Below are 11,948 nucleotides of genomic sequence, written 5' to 3' on the forward strand. Positions count from 1 at the left end.
AAAGACAGACAGAAAGAGTCAAAATGTTCAATCCAGGTACATTTAAAATTATGAGAAAGCAACTGAAATACATAACTAAAGATTTATTGTGTCTAGTCAACAAAGAATGCTTGTTCCTAAACTTGGCCACACACCTTCACAGACACATGGTACTCATTATGTTTGTTGTCTTCGTTAAGTATATAAGCAGGTCTACAGGAAAGCTAGAAGCATCACATGCCAAAGCTATTACATTATAACGCTATTTCATATTCTGGCTTCTTAGGGGGAAAGTATGCTCTGCTTCTCTAGCCAGAGCATTAGTAATTTGAAATCCTTCCACTTCCTGCTTTACCATTTCTAATGTTTTGCTACACTTCACCCAAAAAACCCCAAGTTCCTAATGTAATAACAGTATAGGATTGTCTTTATCATCTAACACAACCCCTCTTGGATAATGTGTGTGAAACAGGAGTTAACGCTGAAGGATTTTGCATCCCAGCTATGATGTTCCAGCATATAAGCACAGAATTCAGATGAAGCAGCTCTCCTTGCTTGCAGGGCTGGCACCAAGCCCTTACACAGAAAGGGAAACGTGTGGTGCTGCCATCATTCTGGTTCCACTGACACCATCAATACTGCCCTGACACTGGTAATGCAGTGAAGTTCAAAGCAGCAGATGTTAGTATCAGATAGTCACCAAAAGGTCCTTTTACTTATTTTCCCTAAGGCAACTTAATTCTCATGGAGATTACTATTTTGAGCTGCAAATTCAATTGTATCTCTGAATCTAAAGGACAATCCCCTTCTAACCTGCACTTTACAAAAAAAATAGATATATTTTGTGGTTCATCCAGCAGTTATTGAAAATCTTTACCGATATAATGCAAAATCCTCTTCTGTGAAGACGTCTTGAATTTTGTCCCCAAAGTACCTGAAAAATTAAACAACAGTTTAAAAGAGAAGTTGCTGAACCAGACTGCCTGAGTAATACCCAGAGGCACTCACCCTCACCTGCGCTTTACCCACAATCAAGAAATGAAAACACAATACCAAAAAAAAAAAAATCCTACAAATGCTTTTGAGCGTGATGTTTCCAAAGCATTGCTCAAAGACTAAATGTTCAAAGATTAAAGGATCAAGACACAGCAACTGATAATGGAATTCACCAGGCATGAGAAAAAAAAAATCCCTTCCCATATAATGAAATCAGCACATGGATTCAAATTCTTTTTTACAAGTTCAGGCTACTTGATTTCTTCCACTGCTGACAAACTAGACTATAACTGTGAAAAAAAGACTATTATTTACTGGTGCAAGAAGAACTCCTGCACCAGTCATTAAGGTAAATGGTCGCTTTCCAAGAGGTCAGTTCAATCACAGATTGGTTTTCATGCCACAAAAGATTTTAAACTGGTCATGGAAGCTGTGCTGAACCTAAAACTTCTTCAGATTGTTACTAATGACCCCAGCCCACAGGGTCTGAGCAATCTGAAAAGGTACTGAGCACTGAAGGTGTAGGATAACAAGAGGCAGCAAGTCACAGCCCCATTTTACCTGTACAGATTAACAAAATGCTTCCCCAGTGAAAGAGCTCCAGAGTGCAAGTCCAAAATTGATGCCTGGGAAAGAAAACAAAGAAGTAGGAAAAATGAGCATGAGAAGGTTTTATCATTATTTAACTATGACCTTTAATAACTGTCTCACGTTGGCTCTCGCTTCGCACAGCCTCCCAAGTAAAAACATCAGTTTCTAGCATTTGAGTTCACAATACTAATGCTTCTTTTACAACTACAAGCCTCTCTCTGCTTGCTGTATAGATGCACAAAAGATTAAGGTACTGTGAATAAAGCACAGGACTGCTATCCCCAAGATTCAGAGCTGACATACAAAATTGCCAGTCTTCCTCCATGGGCCAGAGGTAAGACATTGTGTCTCTGGATCCCTTCTTGAAGACATTTCCCTTCCACACAAAGATGACTAATTTTCCAATATTTGTGAAGCGCTCAAATAGCAGCACTAATATTTATCTTGCCCAGCATTTGTTATTAAAACTTCTCCTTCACCATGACTTCCTGTATACTTCTCATATTTAATACAGACATAAAGTCTGTTTAAAAGAATAATTATAATTCTAAGGCTTACTAGAGCCAAGCTTTCTTTTCCCCAATTTCTAAACCACTGTAAAATAAAACCAAAGAGTAAAGTTTTTACATAAGAAAATTCAATCCATTTCTTCATTTGATTCAGCCAAACACTTCTGCTGAGCTCCAGACCAAGCTAAAAAGATTAGTATTCAGATTTGCCAGGATAGAGCGCTACCTCAGGACTCTATTTCTCTAAATTGAATAAAGTACACTTTTGTGTGTCCCTTGCTCTCCACAAAATACATGTTTGCTTTGCATCAGTTGAACAGTATTTTAAAATATGACTGCTTAATAGCAGTCATCTTTTTTTTTAAACACTGGAAATAACAAGTAACATCAGTTAATTAACCTGACCGGCACCAAAGTAATGACATCTTTGTTATACAATATCCGGGCAAAAGCACTCATCTTGGAATGTGGCATTTCTTGATGCACTAAATACCATTCACATTATTCCAACAAAATCCAACCAACAATACTACCGCTAGGTGAGCTGTCTGGAATGACAACTTCCATCTTGGGAGCAGCAAGAATTTCTGGGCATGGTTGGAACAGTACTGTTTGAAGCCATTTGTATCTTTACCCAAAGGCAGACAGGCTGGTGAATGAGCAGCAGCAGACCATCAGCGCACAGACGTGTCAGAGCAACTCAGCTTCACCTTCACCCCCAGCCTCAAAGCACTTTACTCCCTCCTCCTCTGGATCACGCTGGAAGACGACACCCGTGACAATCTCACAGCACAAGAAAACTGCTGCAGGCTCAATTGCTCTGAGCTCCAGAGCTGAATCAGGGGGACTCCTCTAAAGTCTCCTTTTGAAAAAGACAGTAACCACCTACCCAATCATTTTATTTACCCTTGAACAAAGCTTTAGAAATCTGTAAAGTAATGAGCTAACCAAGTGGACACAGCACCAACTTTTCACAACCCCCCTTCCCACAGAAGTTCCCCAAAAGCTTCAGAGGCCCATTATGGAACAAGTAATCTCACACTCATGCAAAAGCAGCTCTCCTAGTAAGCTTTACTTTTTGCCTCAGAAGCAAAGCTCTTTCATTTACTGATTTCTGGTTCTGTAAAATAATCGAAGCTACAGCTAGAAGTAAAACTGCTCCTGTGTAGCTTCAAAAATATGCCTGTGATCATGCTAAAGTAGATAATAAGGGAGAAGTAGCAGGAAACACCTGAAAGATGATTTTAAAAACAAATTGTCTTTCAAACACTTCCAACGTGCTTTCCAAACATACACATTCCTTCCCACTCCTCAAGCTCCAGATGATTACAGCTGGGAAAATCCTAAATGACCAAATGAACCAATAAAAGACACACTCAAGAATTGTACATATTCGTAGTTGAAGAGAGAGTAGCTGTGACATAAAGTGTAGAAAAGCCAGATGAAGACAGAAAAGGGAATCTGAAAAGGAAAGAATATTCCTCAGGGTTGTTTCAGACAGAGGAGGACAACTGAATGCCAAACATGCACAGGGACTTGATTACACATGAGCACGGAGCTATTTGTTTAACAGCTACCTTGGAAAGAAACTGGAAGAGATTTACTGTAGCCTCTGCCATTTCAGAACATTAAACATTCTCAGCATCATTTCCTACACGGAGAAGGATACCTTGGTGGAAGCCTGTGTCAACACTGTTACTTCAAGTTCAGTTATCGGATCAAGGGCCAGCCCACACTTCAGGTCAGTGTTCCCAGGCTGGAAGCTCTACAAAGTTTATCTAGAGATGGCAGGAACACCACAAACACACATACCCACACACCTATTTCCGAGAGACTGTTTGACAGAACTGCCCCAATATCCTGGTTTACAGAGCTTCTATAGAAAGGAAATTGAACTTCCTTAAAAAAAAAAGGCACAAATATACGTTCTTTTGGACCCTTGTTATTATTAGTCCCACATTCCCCACCCTCTCACTTCTAGAATGATTCAAAAAGAACATGCAAGTAACCACCATTTCTCAGGATATGGCAAAAACCAGCCTAATTCATACATCCCTGGGGTGGAGTCAGAGGTTATTACTGAGGAAATTAAATACAATGTTCAGCCATGGTGTCCAGTACAAGATTAGAAGAGATAGAGATTAGACACATCCAGCTTCTCTCCAGCTTCCTAGAGTTCATTGCAGATAAATCACACCGACACAGCCGAAAGTGAAGTGAAAACACGGTGCCAAGTAAGTCTCTTGCTCCTCACAAGTGTGTGTTTCCCAAATTCTATCAGAAGGCTAATTATGAAGGAAGAAAACTATGCAGCCTGTAAGAATGGCATGACAGGATGAGTATTATGCAGAGGGTTTATTTTCCCCCTGGAAAACACAGAGCTGACAATGTTGTGAGGACTTCAGAGTTTGGCCGGGAGGGCAGAAAGCAGACTAAGGGATATCATCTGCAGAATGTTCTATGCGTGGGTCAGCGGGCCTTCGTCAGAAACCCTGTTTGGCATCACAGCTACACAGAGTGTTTGCTTCCCCCAGTGATTAAGAAACTTTATTTTCCACTGTAAAAGTGGGGTTTAGGTGGCTACTCCTGCCAGTTTCGCTGCAACACAGGACACAGACTGAAGCTGATGGGCTGCAACAAGGGATTTTTCGGGGGCGGCCTTCAAATAAATGTCAATAGAGCCAAGAGTAAACAAGTTGCTTCACTTACACTGGAGAGATGTGACGGCAGCCCCTACAAAGACGTGAATGAATGAGTCATAACTAAAGTGGTAATGCAAGGAGGGGCAGCGTGCAAGAAAATACTAGGTAGGGAAGAAAGGGAAGTGTCATTATCTTTATAAAGAAGAAAAAAACTAAGCTGAGGCAAACATCAAGAGAACAAATGCAATTTACATACTGTGAAAAAGGAACAGAGTATAACACCATTTTACTGAGAGAGAGGTACAATGGAAAGCAGGACACTGGGGGAGAAGATGCTCCTGTTTAGATTCTGTTGGAAGCTACAGTAGAAGATTACAATGGCCTCTTCCAGCCTCACTCTGCATGCGTAAATAAAAATAAATTGAGGAAAAATTACAAAGGAAGGTAAGAAAGCAAGCTCAGCGTGCCAACTGGGTCATGACTCCTGGGAGATTTCAATACTTCAGATGTTGGCCAGGACTTTCTCAGCACAAAAGGATGGAAGAGTAAACAAGATTTTGTGCTCTACTTCAGTTCTCCAAGGAAGCAGAGAGGGCAGCAAATAATGGGAGGAGAGAACTGAAAGAGTCACACACCATAAGTTTAGGTCTTTAAATTATTAAGTTACATCCAGAGACACAAATCCAATTCAAAATATAAGAAATATGAAAGAAATCAGACATGTTGCTTAAAAAGGGGTTAAGAAGAAATCAGAGAACGAAAATGCAATTTGCCTCCCAGCAGAAATCTCCCAGCAGAAGTTTTATTTGGAATAGTAAAGAGATCAAAGTGGCTGAAGAAAGAATTAAAAATAATTAAACAGAAACAAGGGGTTATTTAAGGAATTTTTTGGGAAAAAATAGTCATAGAACAACAGACATAATAGGACAGAACTACCCAAACACTCTAAAAACCTCAGAAATTTAAAGCAACAAGGCAGACCTAACCCAAGAGGCTGGAAGCTTGAGAGGCACACAGGCAAAGTAGCCAGACAAAGTAAGACTTGAAATATTTTCTCTGCAATGTAGATAAGAGATCTGAAAAGAAGATAAAAGGCTCAAATGAAGAAAGACAGTTTCACGTATACATCATCACCACACATTCCATCAGTATTTCATGATATCTGAGAGCCAAGACAGCACTACTGGGAGAAGATTCACTCCATGACGTGGGGAACAGCAGCAGGCACATGGAAAAGGAGGAATATGACAGAACAGGGGAGAAAGAGACACAAATGAAACTCGGTAAAAAGATTGTATTTAAAGGCCTCTCCAAATATGGTGTCCCAGAAACACTGGTCAGCTCTTGCTTTTACCATCTTTCAGTGTTCATACACTACTTTGGATAAGGCCTCAGTGCCATACTACACAACTTCCTTCCTGCACTTTTCACTAAGGAGTAACCAGCATGCAATAACTTGCTCACATTTACAGATTCTGAGAAATGTGAGAAGGCTTGGATCAGACCCCAGAATTCTCAGTGGACATCTAATTTCTTAACAGACTTATTTCATTGCAGCAACAGAGTCTTTTTCCCTCTGTTCCCCATTTCCCTCCCCTTTAAAAAAATAAAAACAACTCACAACGATGCTTCCAGAATGATGTAGATGATGGATTTATATTTGTCTGATACTCTGGCCTGTTACGGTCCAAATAAGCCAGCTCTGGGCACCGAGAAGGAGGTTCACCTCCCCTCTTGTCTCTTCCAAGCTTTCTCTACCTCAGTTTCCCAGTTCCCTGCTCCCACTTGGACATTAGCTTCTGCTGTCCAAATCCATGAAGCTGTCCGTGTTATACATTGCCCTTCCAATCCCTCTTTGTGGAAGTCTAATGAAAAATCACATGCCAGTCCCAAAAGAACAGAACAGAAACCCACTTGAGAGCACTAATGACAGGAGTTAAGCCAGAGGTCGCATCAGGCAGAGTAATCCAGGCAGAGTGGCAAATTATGCAATCACAGAACTGAAAAAAATCCAAAGGATCACAGAACTGAATGTTCAATCTTTTAAATATATTGTTTCAGACGGGCAGCACTGCTTAAGTTGCTTGGGTTATATTTTCTGCAGGTCTTTCTTAGCAATCACAAGGTTGATAAAGTTTTTTTGCCTTTTTTTTTTTTTTAATTTAAAACCTCTCTCTTTTTCTGCTAATACATGCCCTAAATCAGCAGAGGCATCAAGAAATGATTGTGTTTACAAACAGCCAAGAAACAGTTCCTGTTCATAGAAAAACATCCTGAGGACAAAGACGGGAAAGAAAGTGAAATAAACGTGCTTGCTAAAGGGAAGTGGGGCTTTTTGCATTTTTAAAGAATATTATTCAAAGGTCTAGTTAAGACATTATATGGCACTTTTGGTCACTACACAAAACCAATCTTTACGTGATGCTGTGAATGACCATAGTTTAGTTTCAGAAGTCAAACTCGTGCAGTTCTGCTACAGTGACTGTATCCAGATGGAGAATACAAAATTAGTTCGAGAGGTACTAGAAATAACTAAACTGAGAAATAAGAAATGTCAGCTGTATTGCAGAAGTCACATATTACACTGCTAGCAGAAGTATTAATGGGAGATAAAATAACATTCCTTAACAAATTTTTTTCCAAGTCTGAATGGAAGGAAAATTCTCCATCTCCTCAAGGCCCAAAAATGCATTTATAATCTTACCTTAGCACTTAAAGAGTGTAAAAAGTAAGAGGACAATGCTCACCCCTCCATCAGATCCTCCCAAGGACAGTCCCCTCTCTGCTACTCTGCAGGCAAAAAAATAACCTCAGATGAGAACTGAAGTCTGATTACTTTGTCATTACTTTAATGTCATTATTTACAACATGTAACTCTTCAGTAAGTGGTATTTGAGGCATCAGCGATAACCCGACTGAGTTAGCAGAAGCTGCTGTTTATTTGAAACTGAATCTTGCAGCGTGTCATGAAAATTAAAGTATGCAATCTGCAGAACATTTCTGAGCTTGTAGCCCACTCCCATAAATGCCCAAAACACCCCCCACATTCTGACAAGAAAGATTCAACATACAAGAAACCCCAGATCTGGATTCTTAAGGGCAGTACCAGTAAACCTGCACAATGCAGAAATGATGTATCCAAATCAGGAGCTCAACTGAACGTGAAATCAGAGTGGCGGGTCTGACTAGGGAACACAGCACTTGTACCTGCTGCATATTGCTTCGAGCCTTACAGTGACACCCCCACTTGCACTTGACACTCATGTAAATGGCACTCAAGGAGACTGATAACTTTTCCAACTGCATAATTTGACATTTCCCCTACTATCTGATTAAAACTCACCACTCTGTGTTCATAGAGGGCTGTAGGGTTGGCACTAGCTCACAATGACCCAGAAAGAGACTCAGCTGAAAGGAGGCTTATGTTGTTTTGTTCTGGTTTTAAAGGCCAAACGGAACAGAAAGTCAAGTGACAATACTCTAAAAATTATTTAATTCATTTTCCTTTTTTCTCTACAACACTCATGCCCCACAGAGCTAGGCAGACTCTCTATGAGAGAACTGCCTCCACTACAGCAAAAATGGAAAATGCCTTTTCAAAACAGAAGTTTAAGTGTTTTACCCAGTTTAACCCATCCTCTTCCAGTTAATAACCTTTGTGCTACACCTTAAGCCCTGGCACACAATCATTAAAGTAAGTGCTTGTCAACATTAAAACAGCTAAAAGAAAAATTACCTACGGATTCTTGTAGCTTCTTCCCTCGTGATTACTGCATCGGTCACACCTCTTCCACACTTTCTAGGAGTGCACCCTGGAACACAAAGAGGAAGATAAAAAAAGAAAATACTGTCTTTCAGAAAAGGTTTAAAACAAGTCTGTATTTATATTCTCCTACTCCCCTTTCAGATTCACAGCATTCAGAAGGGATATTGGCAATCTCAGAATATTTTAGATCACTTAAACTACAAGAAAGTGACTTCTCCATTTTGATACGTTTTGCACTGCAATCAGAGAGAAGACAAGCCAGCCGATGTCACTGGTGCTCCTGCACACATCCAAGTCCCCAAGACTCATCTCGAGTTACATCATCTTCCCTGCTATGGCTGGGGAAAAGCTGACAAGTTATTTCCCGCAAAGTCCATCATGCAATTCAGCAGAATGAAGATGATCTGAAAGGAGTGAATCTCAACACCCGAAGTCACACAGCCCATGGCTGTCCTGCATGACCCAGAGCCTCCCGTGCTTAGGTTAAGCAAAACGCACAGCAATACTGTGCCTTTAAAAACAAACTGCTGAAAAGAATTCTTAATTTGGTTACAAGTCTTCGCAAGTTTGTTACAAACTTTGGGATTAAAATTGACTTACTGATGTTCCTTTGCACATCTACCACTAGAGAAGATGGCCTTTGTTTAGGCAGAGAAGATGGGCTTTGTTTAGTTAGGTGGTATCAGACACATCTGTATCTCAATGTACATGCAGCAAGACAAATAGATACAGTGGATTTTTCCCCTTCTTCCCAAGTGCAGGAATGAATATAAAAGTTCCTGTTTATATAAAGGAAGATGATCTCAGATGATTTCATCTTGCACACTCTATTCTAGCCCTCAGACAGGCAGGGCAAGAACTGAGAAGCTCAGCAGTGCCAAAGGGATCTTTCCATCTCAAGATGAGAATTCCAATATCAGCCAAGATCTTTAGCAACTAAACTCTCTTAATACCACGTGTCCATATACAAAATGTTTTCTATTACAGTCCAATTAAGTCTTCAGCTGAGACAAAGGTCCAGTACACACCACTCACGTACAATACACAGAGTTCTGTCCCAAAACCAGTCTCAACAGGATAAAAAAACTCAATCATCCTGGAGAAAAATGAGATGCAGAAGACAAGACATACTTGGATGCAGACTGCAGTGGGTGTAACGCCAGACCTCCATGCTAGTAGCAGAAAAGACGGAAGGCCACTCAGACAGCAGTGAATTCACTACTTGACGAAAGAAAAACTGCAAGATATGGTCAGAACAAACAGCCCAAGCCATGAAGAAGGTACTGCTAATAACAAGGGTTCCTGAACAGGTATAGGGTCTTTATGCAGTATCAGTGCACACTGGTTCATGTATTAACACAAAGAACTGAATTTAACTTATGTTTCGGTATTCACCCCTAAGTCATGCAGTTTGTTAACCAAAAGATTCCTGTAGTCAAGCACCAAGGAACCATTGGATTTGTTCACTGGAAGTCACTGGGAAAAGCAATGGTACATTAAAAAAACCCACTGATTTTGAACCATACTGCCAGAAGAATAAAAGCAGCATATTTCAGATTTGCTCAACATCCTCCCCCACAAAACACGAGTCAGAAGGAAGCAAATAACATTCTGAATGGGGTGCCTATACAAATATACCTTGAAGGACAGCTTTTTATATGAGACTGTGCACAAAAGGGTCTTGAAGCACGCAACTTGGACACAGACGATAAGGAAGTCTCTTAAAATTCATTGCTAAGAAATCTAACATTAAATTTTAAAAGCTCATGGAAAAACACCAGCAGTAAGAGTTCCAGGTGAAGAATATATGAAAGTTCTTATGAAATTAGAAGTCTGGTCCAGAACAGTCTTTAGGCAGGAAGAAGAAATAAGTTCAACTCTGAGCAACCAGAGACTTTGGAATGTCACACTTGGTGTTTTACTGGCGAAGATCCATATATAGATGTAAAGCCACAGGAAAAAAAAAAATTGAATGAGTGTATTTTCTGACATCTGCCAATACACTTATTGTTACTGAGCTCCTCTTTAGGGATTATTTGCTCATTGCAACACAAGGGCAGGGGGAGGAGGGGAGGGATGGGGCTCCTGGAAATAAATCAACCAATGCACTTATGCAAGTCAAAAGCATCAGTCTACTCTGATCAAAAACAACTAACGATAGCAATGACCACAGACTGACAGAAGGAGACATTTTGCCACAGCACAAGTGGTCTGTAGGAACTTCCACTCCATCTCACTGGATATACCCTGATACAGCCCTCCAATCACACGTTTCAAAAAGAGAGAGAAGCAGAGAGAGATGCATGGGTGAACAGGCTGAGTACCGGCAATAACGTGCTAAATTACACACACTGTTTCCTTCCTCAAGAAAATAAAAAGTCCCTTGTTGGACAAATGTTTAAATTGAAGTCAGAGGCACCCACACCAAGAACACTGTTAAAACCCAGATCAGAGTCAGGAAACCAACCAGATTATAACCTTGATAATCCATTGCGTTTCCTGACTACCCAGCAACAATTCACTGAAGTTGGCTCAAGATTCCGATTCCCAAGTGCACACTAAGTTATTTGAAGATGTCCTAGGAAACGAGCAGTCTAAAATAATGCTAGAGATTACATTCTTAAGCAACCATTTACCAATGCCAGCACAGAACCCAGCAGTGTGACAAGAATGAACCAGAACCACTGCTCCCCTAGCTCACTTTTCTCCTCTTGACCCTGTGAGCTAAAGAAATGAGCAGAATCAAACCATGCCATTCGTCAGAAACCGTAGTGCCTTGATATAAAAAAAAAAACCAAAAACACACCATAAAAATTAAAAATTCTGGCAGCAACCCAGAAGAGCTTTGCACAGAAAGGTAGAATGGTCTGGGTTGGAAGGGACCTTAAAGACCATCCAGTTCCACCCTCCCTGCCATGGGTAGGGACACCTTCCACTAGACCAGGTTGCTCAAAGCCTCATCCATCCTGGACTTGAACACTTCCAGGGATGGGGTATCTACAGCTTCCCTGGCCTGTCCCAGTGCCTCAGCACCCTCTGCAGTAAGAATTTCTTCCTCATATCTAAAAGCCATTTAAACCAATTACCCCTTGTCCTGTCACTACAGGCCCTTGAAAGTCCCCCCACCAGCTTTCTTTTCAGCCCCTTCAGGTACTGGAAGGTGCTGTAAGGTCTCCCCGGAGCCTTCTCTTCTCCAGGCTGAACACCCCCAACTCTCAGCCTGCCCCCATAGCATAGGGGCTCCAGCCCTTGGAGCATCTCCATGGCCTCCTCTGGACTCGCTCCAACCAGTCAATATCCTTCTGATGTTGGGGGCCCCAGAGCTGCAGGCAGAATTGTGGGGGAGGTCTCACAAGAGCAGAGCAGAGGGGGAAAATCCTCTCCTTTACCCTGCTGGCTACGCTGCTCTGGATACAGCCCAGGACATGGTTGGCTTTCTGGGCTGCCAGCGCACACAGCTGGCTC

The 11,948-nt window shown here is 41.2% G+C and overlaps 1 protein-coding gene across 1 annotated transcript in view; it reads right to left on the reverse strand.

The window, feature by feature from the left end:
* Nucleotides 1–856: 856 nt before the first annotated feature.
* OGFOD3 (2-oxoglutarate and iron-dependent oxygenase domain containing 3) overlaps nucleotides 857–11,948 on the reverse strand; it is a gene marked incomplete at both ends in the record, with an annotated part of 14,655 nt that continues 3,563 nt past the window's right edge. The window contains 4 exons of the mRNA XM_010154517.1: nucleotides 857–913; nucleotides 1,537–1,601; nucleotides 7,465–7,507; nucleotides 8,454–8,529. Coding sequence (XP_010152819.1) covers nucleotides 857–913; nucleotides 1,537–1,601; nucleotides 7,465–7,507; nucleotides 8,454–8,529 — 241 coding nt within the window. The remainder of the gene's footprint in view (nucleotides 914–1,536; nucleotides 1,602–7,464; nucleotides 7,508–8,453; nucleotides 8,530–11,948) is intronic.

This window comes from Eurypyga helias, unplaced genomic scaffold, assembly GCF_000690775.1.
Source record: "Eurypyga helias isolate BGI_N326 unplaced genomic scaffold, ASM69077v1 scaffold29160, whole genome shotgun sequence".
Lineage (NCBI taxonomy): Eukaryota > Metazoa > Chordata > Aves > Eurypygiformes > Eurypygidae > Eurypyga > Eurypyga helias.